This window comes from Sminthopsis crassicaudata, chromosome 1 (genome assembly GCF_048593235.1).
Source record: "Sminthopsis crassicaudata isolate SCR6 chromosome 1, ASM4859323v1, whole genome shotgun sequence".
NCBI lineage: Eukaryota > Metazoa > Chordata > Mammalia > Dasyuromorphia > Dasyuridae > Sminthopsis > Sminthopsis crassicaudata.
Genome location: NC_133617.1, coordinates 222,535,325 through 222,548,807, shown reverse-complemented (window position 1 = coordinate 222,548,807; position 13,483 = coordinate 222,535,325). Strand labels below are relative to the sequence as shown.

Sequence of the window (13,483 nt, the reverse complement as noted above, 5' to 3'; positions counted from 1 at the left end):
TTGAAATAGTGTACAATTAGCCTGTGAAGGAAATCAAAAATACAGGCAGACAAATATAGGGGTATTGAGAATTCTATGTAGTGGTTCATAGTCATCTCCCAGAGTTCTTTTGCTGGGTGTAGCTGGTTTAGTTCATTACTGCTCTATTGGAACTGATTTGGTTCATTCAGCATCAGTTCATGCAAGTCTCTCCAAGCTTTTCTGTATTCCTCCTGCTGGTCATTTCTTACAGAGCAATAATATTCCATAACCTTCATATACCATAATTTACCCAACCATTCTCCAATTGATGGACATCCATTCATCTTCCAGTTTCTGGCCACTATGAAAAGAGCTGCCACAAACATTTTGGCACATACAGGTCCCTTTCCCCTCCTCAGTATTTCTTTGGGATATAAGCCCAATAGCAGCAATGCTGGATCCAAGGGTATGCACAGTTTGATAACTTGTTGGGCATAGTTCCAAATTGTTCTCCAGAATGGTTGGATTCTTTCACAACTCCACCAACAATGTATTAGTGTCCCAGTTTTCCCACATCCCCTCCAACATTCATCATTATTTGTTCCTGTCATCTTAGCCAATCTTACAGGTGTATAGTGGTATCTCAGAGTTGTCTTAATTTGCATTTCTCTGATCAGTAGTGATTTGGAACACTCTTTCATATGAGTGGATATAATTTCAATATCATCATCTGACAATTGTCTGTTCATATCCTTTGACCATTTATCAATTGGAGAATGGTTTGATTTCTTATAAATTAGGGTCAGTTCTCTATATATTTTGGAAATGAGACCTTTATTGGAACCTTTAACTGTAAAAATATTTTCCCAATTTGTTACTTCCCTTCTAATCTTGTTTGCATTAGTATTGTTTGTACAGAAACTTTTTAGTTTGATGTAATCAAAATCTTCTATTTTGTGATCAATAATGATCTCTAATATCTCCTCTGGTCATAAATTCCTTCCTCCTCCACAGGTCTGAGAGGTAGACTATTCTCTGTTCCTCTAATCTATTTATGATCTCATTCTTTATACCTAAATCATGGACCCATTTTGATCTTATCTTGGTATATGGTGTTAAGTGTGGATCCATATCTAATTTTTGCCATACTAATTTCCAGTTTTCCCAACAGTTTTTTCCAAATAATGAATTTTTATCCATAATGTTGATATCTTTGGGTTTGTGAAAGATTAGATTGCTATAGATGTACCCTTTTTTGTCCTTTGTATCTAATCTGTTCCACTGATCGACCGGTCTATTTCTTACCCAATACCAAATGGTTTTGGTGACTGCTGCTATATAATATAGCTTTAGATCAGGTACACCTAGACCACCTTCATCTGACTTTTTTTTCATTAGTTCCCTTGAAATTCTCAACCTTTTATTCTTCCATATGAATTCTGTTGTTATTTTTTCTAGGTCATTAAAATAGTTTCTTGGGAGTCTGATTGGTATAGCACTAAATAAATAGATTAGTTTGGGGAGTATTGTCATCTTTATTATATTCGCTCGGCCTATCCAAGAGCACTGAATGTCTTTCCAATTATTTAAATCTGACTTTATTTTTGTGGCAAGTGTTTTGTAATTTTTCTCATATAATTCCTGACTATTCTTTGGTAGATGGATTCCCAAATACTTTATACTCTCAACATTTGTTTGGAATGGAATTTCTCTTTGTATCTCTTGCTGTTGCATTTTGTTGGTGATATATAAGAATGCTGAGGATTTATGTGGATTTATTTTGTATCCTGCCACTTTGCTAAAATTTGAATTATTTCTAATAGCTTTTTAGCAGAGTCTTAGGGGTTCTCTAAGTATACCATCATGTCATCTGCAAAGAGTGATAGTTTGATTTCCTCATTTCCTACTCTAATTCCTTGAATCTCTTTCTCGGCTCTTATTGCCGAGGCTAGCGTTTCTAGTACTATATTGAATAGTAATGGTGATAGTGGGCAACCTTGTTTCACTCCTGATCTTATTGGGAAAGGTTCCAGTTTATCTCTAATACATATTATGCTTACTGACAGTTTTAAATATATGCTCCTGATTATTCTAAGGAATAGTCCATTTATTCCTATACTCTCAAGAGTTTTTAGTAGGAATGGATGTTGGATTTTGTCAAATGCTTTTTCTGCATCTATTGAGATGATCATATGGTTTTTATTAATTTGATTATTAATATAGTCAATTATACTAATAGTTTTCCTAATATTAAACCAGCCTTGCATTCTTGGTATAAATCCTACTTGATCATAGTGTATTATCCTGGGGATGATTTTCTGAAGTCTTTTTGCTAATATGTTATTTAAGATTTTAGCATCAATATTCATTAAGGAAATTGGTCTGTAATTTTCTTTCTCAGTTTTCGATCGACCTGGTTTAGGTATCAGTACCATGTCTGTGTCATAAAAGGAGTTTGGTAGGACTCCTTCATCCCCTATTTTTTCAAATAGTTTATATAACATTGGGGCTAATTGTTTTTTAAATGTTTGGTAGAATTCACATGTAAATCCATCTGGTCCTGGGGATTTTTTCCTGGGGAGTTGATTAATAGCTTGTTCTATTTCTTTTTCTGAAATGGGACTATTTAAGCAATTTATCTCCTTATCTGTTAATCTAGGAAGCCTATATTTTTGGAGGAAGTCATCCATTCCACTTAAGTTATCAAATTTATTGGCATAAAGTTGGGCAAAGTAACTCCTTATTATTTCTCTAATTTCCTCTTCATTGGTGGAAAGATCCCCCTTTTCATTTGTAAAAACTAACAATTTGATTTTCCTCTTTCCTTTTTCTGATCAAATTTACCAAAGGTTTATCTATTTTATTGGCTTTTTCATAAAACCAACTCTTGGTTTTATTTATTAATTCAATAGTTTTTTTACTTTCAATATTATTGATTTCTCCTTTTAATTTTTGTATTTCAAATTTGATTTTTGGTTGGGGGGTTTTAATTTGGTCTTTTTCTAGCTTTTTAAGTTGCAGGCCCAATTCGTTAATCTTCTTTCTCTATTTTGTCCAAATAAGTCTCTAAAGATATAAAATTTCCCCTTATTATCGCTTTAGCTGCATCCCACAGATTTTGGTATGATGTCTCATCATTGTCATTATCTTGGGTGACATTATTAATTGTTTCTTTAATTTGCTGTTTCACCCCAGGTCATTCTTTAAGATGGAGATTATTCATTTTCCAATTACTTTTTGGTCTATTTACCCCTAACTTCTTACTGAATGTAGCTTTTATTGCATTGTGATCTGAGAAGAAGGCATTTATTATTTCTGCCTTCCTACATTTAATTTTGAGATCTTTATGTCCTAATATATGGTCAATTTTTGTATAGGATCCATGAACTGCTGAGAAGAAAGTATATTCAAAAGGGTAGACTTTACCCCATTGTTATTAGTTACCTTTCAAGCCAGTTACTCATGAAAATCCACAAGTTGTAATACCGAGTCACTAGAAAGTTGCCACCATTAAAAGTAGCTATTAAAATGTTTCATTTCCTACTCGTATTTTTATTTGTTTTCTGAGTATATATCAGCAACTTGATTGCAGCTGATTACTTGACACATTACTTAGTTATTCTTTTAATTCAGCATGTTTCAGCTTTTTAGATTGTCCCTACTTGATTTCTTTTAATGCTTTCTCCCAAAGTTTTCCTAATTTCCTAAATATTTATTTTCAAGTTTAAACTTGAGTATCTTTATAAAAAAAGACTTTCTGTCTTGTCAGCTTTTGAAAATGAAATTTCCATTTTCAAAACAATAAAAAGAATTTAATAGAATGAATATTAATTACTACATGCTAATTGCTGAAGATACAGATAAAAGGAAGCAAGACAATTCTTGACCTTAAGAAACTTAAATTCTAAGGAGGGAATACTAGACATAAAAGGGAGCTAGAAAAAGATGTGGAAAGAAAGCATGATGTAGATGCCTCATTCTGGGCAAGACATGGAGGAACTCGCTCATCAGATCTTTGTACAGTGCCAGCCTTATATTAAGTGCTTAATAAATACATATCAATTTGACTTAACTTATACATGTCTTTTACTTTTCTATTGTTTTTCTGTTATACAAGCTACCTTTATCAGATTACATCTTATTTATTACAGTAAAAAAAATTTATCTCTCATTTGAAGAGATAAAAGATATTCTAGTTGAATGAATTTTCCAAACAACTAAAGTTTATTCTTATATGTTTATTAAGAATAATATAGCTATTTTTTGCATAGAGTTTTTCCCCTTTTTTCTATATGATTCAGAATCATTACTGTAAACATCAGTGATAATATATATATATATTCTATATCTTGGGGGACCATTGAGGCATAATTGCCTGTAAGTAGAACTAAAGATATTTGACACCAGTCTTTAGACTCTAGGTATTAGATAATGCATGGCTCCTGAGAAAATAAAAAAATTATTTGATAGACTCTGCAATACATTAAATACCATCATTTTTCTACTACAGCTTTGCATGATTTATTTTAATTAAATATATTCATAATTTGATAGTTCACTAAATTGAGTGGTTTTAATTTGTTTCTTGTTCATTTGTTTTCTATTCTGTATCGGTTAAACTTTTATATTAATTTTGCTTTTACTGCATACAATCTGACATAAAATGTTATATAAAATTTTCCTTAAATTGATATTTTTAAAAGGAAAAAAGTAATTTAAATATACACATCAAAATTCTGTAAAAAATAATTGTCTTGAAATATTTTTAAATATATTGTTGAAGATCAGATGTTGAAAAGCGTTGAACGTGAACTTTCATAGAATAGTTATGTTAACACTTTTTTGTGTGTTTATCTAATGTATATTTCCAATTTGGAGCAACATAGTTATTAACTAACAAATATTGGTGTTTCTGTGATTTTTCTTTTTCTCTCTAAACTTATAAAATCTTTCTATCACTCAACTTCTAGTTCTCTCCTTTAGATTTTAAAGTAACATATAGGAATTATATGTTTTCCAAGTTGATATTTACTGCATACATTTCCTTTTCTCATTCATAGAGTTAGGCATAAAACTTGATTCAATTGATAATGCTTTCTGACAAATGACATCCTTAGCATATGTTAAAATATTTAGAAAAAGGATATCATTTGTGAGTACAAGTTCATATCATTCATTTTCTGTAAACAGAAAATCAGCTTTAAATATACTCCAAATCATCCTATCTGATTTTTCACATGTGGTTGATTGTTTGGGCTGTTCCAAATTCTAGATTTTAACTAATGATTACTGACCTGGCTTAGATCAAAGTCATTCAGGGAAGCTTTAAGTAGAGTTCAGTATAATTGTACCATCAAAATGCAAAGTATTTTTTTCTGCACCTATAACAGAAGTTACTCATATGCATTCTTAGAGTTTTCTAAGAGCATACATACTTCAATCAGAAGTATGTCATTATTTTTTTTAAACTTCAGTGATAGAAATGCAGATACTTGAGTGTTGACTTTGTTTACCAGTACTCTTAAAGTAATCAGCTTTTTTGTTCACAAGTATGAATGTAAATGGCTGATTTTTTAAAATAAGCATCTTCCTTTTATTTCATCACTCAGTAGATAATATATCATTTTAACCAGTTGGTTTCTCTTTTCAGTTAAAAAGAGAGTCTACTTGAGGAAATCTTAAGATCTTTAACTATTTCCATACTTCTTCCAGTACGTTTTAGGAATATGCTAGATGAATTCCCTTTGACTTATCTTAATTTAAAACCTCCACCACCACAACAATTCTTTGACTGGATGGACTTTTTTTTTTTTTTTTTTTTTTTTTTAATAACAGTTTGTCATTTCCTGCCATGTGCTTTTTTCCCCTCTTCTTCTGTCTTTTCTCATTCTATAGATTCAGATCCAGGACATACAAGTAAAAATTGGGGGGAGAGACTAATATCTTCTTACAGGACATAAAAAACCCCAAAATTCAGGTAATTAGATTATCAGGTGTTCCTCCTTCAGCCAGTGGTTTTTGTCATATTTACCATAAATAATTGTTACTATAAACTTCTTAATTCAAAATCAGTCATTTCTACAAAGATGAAGAAATACATTTAATTGAAGTAGTAAAATCTTAAAAATCACAACTTTCTAAAATAAACTTGAATATTCTAAAATATTCAAGTTTTCATTAACAAGAAATTTGCATACTTTCACAAGCAGCATGGAAACCTGTTCTAGATGCCATATACATGACAAGTAACTCGTTTTCCTTATATGTCTTCAGAAATAATAGGTGGATTTATTATATATGATATTGTATGTTTCCAAATCATATTTAGAAATGGAAGGCAGTTAAGTTTCAATAAATTTAACCTTTTTGTTATTCTTTCTTCAGTCATTAACTCTACTGTAACTTTAGTAATTGTCAGCTGTAACTTGCCCTCATCTATTTACTTTTGAAAAGATAAAAATCCTCCAGCCATATTACCTAACACCTTATATGTTTGCAGCAGTTTTAAAGAAAAACAAATTAAAAGATTGGACAAATGTCCTTTATGAAGAAAGTTGGAACCTCTGTTCTTCTGTTGTATTCATATTTCATGTACGTGTAGAGAGTATATTACCATAGTTATGACAAAAGAATATAGAATAAATCAGGAGTAGTATAATATATTAAAAAATAAGCCTTAAATGTATTCTTAAATACATGAAGACTGATCTTTTGAGTATTTTTTTAAAGCTTTCCTAACTGGAAGAGAATATTTCTTTTTTCAAAATAATGTTCTAGTACACTTAATCCCTAAGTACTAAAACATCATATTTTACAATACAAAGTAGCTAATTATAAAGGAGTCAGTAGTCTCTGAAAAACTGACTTTATATAACGTTATTCTGTATAATGATAATTTAGGATTTGTCACTGAAGTTACACATGTATTTGTCTTGAATCATCTGTGCCCTCCAGTTTTTAGTATAACAGGAACATAATTTCTGTTATGCTAGATAGTAAAAATTAAAATTAAAAAATGAAAAGCCTTAGCTTTATGTTCCACATGAAAGCTATGTACAGTGAGAGTTACAGACCAAATATCTCTTATAAATCATTAAGAATGAAGTGCTCAGACTATTCTGACTGTTGGAAATTTTAAATCCATGGATATTTCAGTACCCAAGAATAATCCCAAAGCCTTACTAGTTTTCTGCAACTGGAGTGGTGGTGCTTGAGAAATAATTCTTCAGGTATTCCTATATAACAGCTGTTGATTGATTGAGCATTTATTCTTTGTAATACAGCTCAAATACTTAATATCTTGCATATTGATAGCTATTCTAGAATAGGAGCCAATATAGTATTCTCCTTGAGATTATTAATTTGTAAACTACTCCTAGAGCAAAGACCTTTGTTTTCCCACAGAAGTTTGAAAATTAAGTGTCCACCACATACATATATATTTGAAAAAAATCAGCTAATAAACATTTATTAAGCATTTAGTATATGCCAGGCACTGTGCTAAGTGATAGAAATACCAAAAAAAGCATAAGATACACCTTCCCCTCAAGGAGCTCACAGTCTAATAAGAGCCAACAATGTACAAACAAGCTTATATAAACAAATATATTGGACATAATCAACAAGAAAGACACTAGAATTATAGAGCATTAGAAAAAGCTTCCTGAAGATTGTATTTTATCTGAGACTTGAAGGAAGCCAGAAAGTCTTAAGAGGTGGAAATAAAGAGGGAGAACATTTTGGGCATGAGGAACCGCCTGTGAAAAACGGTCAGAGTCAGGAGATGGAGTTCAAGGAAGAGCAAAGAGGCCAATATCACTAGATCAAACAGGGAGATGACAAGAAATATAGGGAGGGCCTGCTGCTCCCTTTGAAGTTTTTACCTTCTCTGTATGAAATTAAATAAGTGTGAGAGTGTGTGTGTGGGTGTGTGTGTGTGTGTGTGTGTGTGTGTGTGTGTGTGTTATAAAACAGCATTGGCAGGCATTAAAAGTATATGCACTTATTAAGAGAGTACCAGGAACTTGCCAATCAAAGCCCAGTTCTTCTACACAGAATGTTTGGCTTGATGAAATATGCAATGTGGATTTTGGACTATGCACAAGTATTTCGTAACTGTTTCTGGTCTGCTTACTGTGTGTCTTTTTGATTGGTTATTGACCCACAACTAGATATGTGTTTAAAAAAGACTCCCACAAAAGGCAGGTCTTCTTCCTGCCCAGCTATGAGTGAGGTAAATAAGCTATTATGAGTGAAGGTCCTCTCACCTAGAACCAAGGCCTTGAGTACCAACCCTTCTGTTGCTTCTTTTCTTGTGTCTATTCTAACTCTGTGTTTAATGTGAAGAAGGCACATTGGAGCTAGACAAGCTTCATCCTTGTGTGCCAGTCTGGTCAATAGGATGCTATGTGAAGCATGGCCTTGGCCTGGGTGAGAGAAGTCTAAGGCTCCTCTCCCATCCAGAAATCCACAGCAGCTTGTCCTCTTTACTTTAGTAATACAATCAAGCAAGAAAAAGGTTTATTTCCCTTTTCTCTTTCCCTTCCTATCTGAGATTTTGTATATACACCAATGACTCCATAGCCAATCAGAAAGGCACATTCTAAGTGGCCTAGAAATAGTCATAGAATACCTCTAATTGCTTCAGAGTCCATATAAGTGATTATATCAGGACCAATACTCTATGCTTGGTAATAAGGATTGAGATTTCAATGCCTAAGAGTAATATTTAAAATTTCTATCCTAGACAAATATCTGTGTCTGCCTGCCTTTGAATTTGTTACAAAGAAAAAAACTTTCTAGCCTTTAAAATCCCCTACTTGATTTTGATAGAAGAGGTTACTCTTTGGTTTTTGTTGTTGTTGTTGTTGTTTGTTTTTGGTACTATTGTGTTGTTATTGTTTTAATTTGAATGGGGGCAGAAAAAGTAATGAGAATTGATAAGGATTGAGTGTAGGGGAGATTCAGTAATCCAAGACTGAGATTTTCTTTAGTTCTAAAATTGTGTTCAAGTCTATAAAAGATACTGAATGAGTTACAAAGTTAATTTCTCTGTAGTTATCTAAAGAGTCAAGTGAATGTTTGGACTTTTTTTACAGTCATAGAGATTTCTGGAAGGGTTGGGAAAATGCTTTCAGTTATTTGGCTTGTCTTGATAAACTACCATTCATTAGCCTGGATTGATATTTTCAAAATGTATTGATTACAGCATAAAAACTAGATGTTACATTTTTATACATAACCTAACCTGTTCAAAAGGCTGGGATCTACATATTTCAGAACTTGGAATTTCTGAACCTTTTTTTTTTCCTGTATAGGAGACAAGGAAAGCTTTTAACTTGAAAATCAAGAAGACAAATACTGTTATGTTTACAAAGGACATATTGAAAATAGTCCAAATCCTTTGGAGTATTACAAACTTGAAAAAAGCACATTTTAGGACATAATATTTTAGTGGTCTTCTTGCATCTGCTAACAGTGGCAAAGGTATCTTCAAATTGTGGTGGTAATTTTTGGTCAGCTAGGTAACTCAGGGAGTAAAACACCAGACCTTCAGTCAGGAAGACTTGAGGTCAAATCCAGCCTCCAATATTTAATAGCTGTGTTACTATGGCCAAGGAACTTATCTCTTGTCCTTAGTTTCCACATCTGTAAAATAGGGATAATAATTGCTTTTACTTTCCAGGTTATTATGAGTGCCAAAAAAGATAATTGTAAATCACTTAACACAGTGCTTGATACATAGTAAGTTCTATATGTGTTAGTTACCATCATCATTATTATTAGATACTTCTCAATATCTTATCTAAACACTTATTATATATATACATATATTTTTACCTCATTCACCAAACTTTTATTAGTACCCTGTTGTATGCTGATTACTAGGAATGAATATCTCATTACCCCAAAAAAACACTAAATCAGATAATTTATTAAGGCTAATAACCAAATGAAGGAAGAACATAAAATGCAAGTGAGTGCTTAGAATGTTTTCTCTTTTGCTACTTAGCAAAAAATCATCTACTCTATATGTATCTATGATACATCAAATATAGAATATTGAAGTTAATCAGAACCCTGAAGAGCTTGCATTTGTGCCACATTGCCATTAAATTATGTCCTGTTTTCCATATTTTTACTGTGAAAACATTTTACAAAGAAATTTAATAAATCAAACAAATATGTCATTTTTGAAATGAAAAGTAAGAGCAGAATGTATTGATGTGATAAAGACCTTTAAAAGGAAATATTAATCTTTTTTTAAAAAAAATTCTACTTATATTTTACTTCAAACAAAACACAGACGGTTGATAACACGCTAATAATACCTTATGTAACTAATTTTTATTATTTTAATGATAGGACAATTAATTATTTTCCTTAGATCTAATTTCATTAGTGTTTTACCTAGTCTTGAAGAATAGCCCTCTGATCAACAATATTAAACTAAGTATTCACTGATGTGAAAACAAAGTTACAATATTTGAATACATTACTAAGAGTAATGAAGTAGTTCCAAAGATATGATTTGTGATGAAGATATGAAGGAAACAGAAAAAGAAGACGAAAGCTGTGTATGTTTAGAGGATGAACACATTGTTTTAAAGGCTTTTTCTTGAGTGGTAGGACGATCCTATTCTGATAATTGGAACCAAAATTTTAAAAGAAACCAAAGTTAAAATTATTTTAGCTCCTTTATCATAGGTGTCCTATAAGCAAAAATATATGTATTCTTAGGATCGATGATAGGTTTCCTACAGTACTGAGTTATAATTCATTTCTTTCACTCTTCTGCTGTCAGTCCCATTAGAGTCCTTCCACTCTCATTCCCCCAACATAGTGGATACCCTTCTAGAATCCCAGTAAGTTTGATATAGAAGACACCCTAATTTGGTATATAACACTTATTTTACAGCTGAGAAAAATCTGACACCCAGAGTAGAAAAGAAATTATGTTATATACAACAGACATAGTTATAAATGATAGAACCAGGATTGGCACCTAGAAACACTGGCACCAAATCAAGTACTCTTTCTAATAAATCATGTTTTTTTCTCCTTTCCCCCAATACTACACAAAGTATCATATCCCTAGCAAAGTGGGAATGTTCTTTGGCATTTTTTCACAGTGGAGTAGTCTGAAACAACTTCAGGGTACATAGTTACCAGGCTTCTAGATCTATTTCTTCGATCCGTAATCCTTTGGGGCTAGAAGATACCAAAACCTTCCCTTTTGCCACTGAAGTACGAAAGGATTCAGATTTCATACTTGAATTACTTTGCTCCTTGGTCTACTACATGGATAAGATCATAATTACAGGGCATAAAAAGTAAAGTTAGCCTGATCATTATTTTGAGGATATATCCAGAGGATATGAAACTACTGTCCACACTTTATCAGAAGAAAAGAAGTATTAGCTAATGTTCCCTGTCTTGCATTTTAATTTTTTCCCCCTCACTAGATGGATCCTCTGACTTTTCTCCAATGCCCAAATGGCTCTTGAATCAAAAATCTAGACATTTCCATAATTTGGTTCTAAAAGCCTTATAGAACCTAGAATTTCCAAGAACCTCCCCCCTATACCTCCCCCCAAAAAAATAAAATCTTTTCTTTGAGCAAGCCATGACTTTGTTACTATTAAGAACATGTTTCTTGGAAATATCCTTGTCCTTGAAGGTTCTTGGAATTCTATGAATAATAGGTGGAGAGTACCATTTAGCCATTTTGAATCTTGAAAAAGAATCTGGAACCTTTACCTAAGACATTCCATAATCTTTATCAAGCCATCAATTAATAATGCATTCTTAGAATACCCTGGGACTTGCTGTAATTATTCTCTATGGTGAGAATCTGTCTAAAATGTTTTGAAATCTTGGTTTCTGAAAGCATAGAAGATCTTTATTAGATCAACCAAAATAACTGTGAAGTTATAACGTTATCAGATTTAAAGAAAAATATGTTTGTGTGGGGCTTGTAAGTCATTAGTTAAAGGGAAAGATTATAAATTATCAAAAGCAAAGAAGATTGTATAAAATTAAGAAATAGAGAAGGGAGGTTACTTGAGGTTGTTAAAATTTGATAAAAGAAATCATTAAGATGCAAAACATTTTCAGAATAATTTAGCTGATATAGTCTGTGAACTCTAAAAAAAAGTTAAAAATCTTTAAGAAACATTCTTATATTAAATTGTGCTTTGAACTCATCTACTAAAAAGATGTTTTCAAACAGTTCAAACAGAAGTTTACATTTCTTTTGCACAGGTACAGGATGTTCCAAAGTCTCAGCATAGTTTTAAATTTTAATAGCTTAAATACTTTAGAAAGAATATAACTCTTTTTTTTCTTTGACTACTTAATTGTTTCATAATCATATATATTAATATTTCCAGAGAAAGAAGGCCCAGAGAAGAAGAAAACCAAAAAGGAGGCTGGAAATAAAAAATCAACACCTGTTAGCATTCTTTTTGGTTACCCATTATCTGAACGCAAACAGATGGCCCTTGTGATGCAGATGACAGCAAGAGACAACAGTCCAGGTGATGATTTTAAGTTCCTATGAATTACTCCTTTGATTTTCCTCATTAACACGTAATCCTGTGTTTACTTGTTAAAATAAAAACTTGAAATATATGAACCTTTTTCTGCAATTGCCTTTAGCATCAATGTGTATATTTTTTAACATTTCATATGTATTATTTTGTATTTTTTATTTTTAAAGATTAGATAACCTCTAAGAATTCTAATTTTATGTTAAAATACTATCAGTAGTAATAGTAAAAGAAGATTTCGATGATTTTCTTTCCATTTTATATTCCATGAAAGTACCATGTAATTTTTCCTACATATACCTCAGATTTTTAAAAAGTTTTCATAAAATTATTTCTAAAATTGAATATTTCCATCCTTTAATTCATTGGCTCCCTACTAATGCTATTTTGATAAAGAAGCATAATTCAATTTTTTCTATTAATCTTTTAATAATATAATGTACTTTAAACTTTGTAATCAAATCATCATATACAGTTTTAGAAGTCCTGTTTGAAATCATTTCTAGCAGTATCAATGTACTTACAAATTAATCATCATTCCATAAAATCAGATGACATTTCAATTTAATGTCAGCATTTTCACATAGATCTTTTCTGAATATTTTCTTCCAGTAGTGAAGATTATACAGTCTATCCATGCCAGTTTCTCGTGTGTTACTTTTGTCTAGGTTCTTTCATAGACTCCCACAGAGAGTTTACTTTGTGTTTCAGAGACCTTCTTTTCAGTCTTTTTTTTTTTTTTTTTGCATTTTCTGAGAGATAGCATAGTTTGGGGAATAATGATCTGAATGTGGAATCTGGGTTCCAGGTTGCCTCAGGTATTTCTAGATTTGCAGCATAGGCTAGTTACCCTCTTGAAGCCCCTGTTTCCCTATTTCTTATTGGGGATAATAGCAGATATAATACCTTATTTAAAATTTTATTGTGAGACTTAAATGAGATAATGTGTATATAGTTCATTGAAAACATTA

General features: G+C 31.6%; 1 protein-coding gene across 9 annotated transcripts in view; it reads left to right on the top strand.

Moving 5' to 3' along the window:
• ANKRD12 (ankyrin repeat domain 12) overlaps positions 1-13,483 on the top strand; it is a 168,677-nt gene that overhangs the window by 96,127 nt on the left and 59,067 nt on the right. For all 9 annotated transcript variants that reach the window (XM_074275126.1, XM_074275099.1, XM_074275060.1 and 6 more), the window contains one exon: positions 12,354-12,500. In XM_074275126.1, the coding sequence (XP_074131227.1) occupies positions 12,354-12,500 (147 nt within the window). The remainder of the gene's footprint in view (positions 1-12,353; positions 12,501-13,483) is intronic.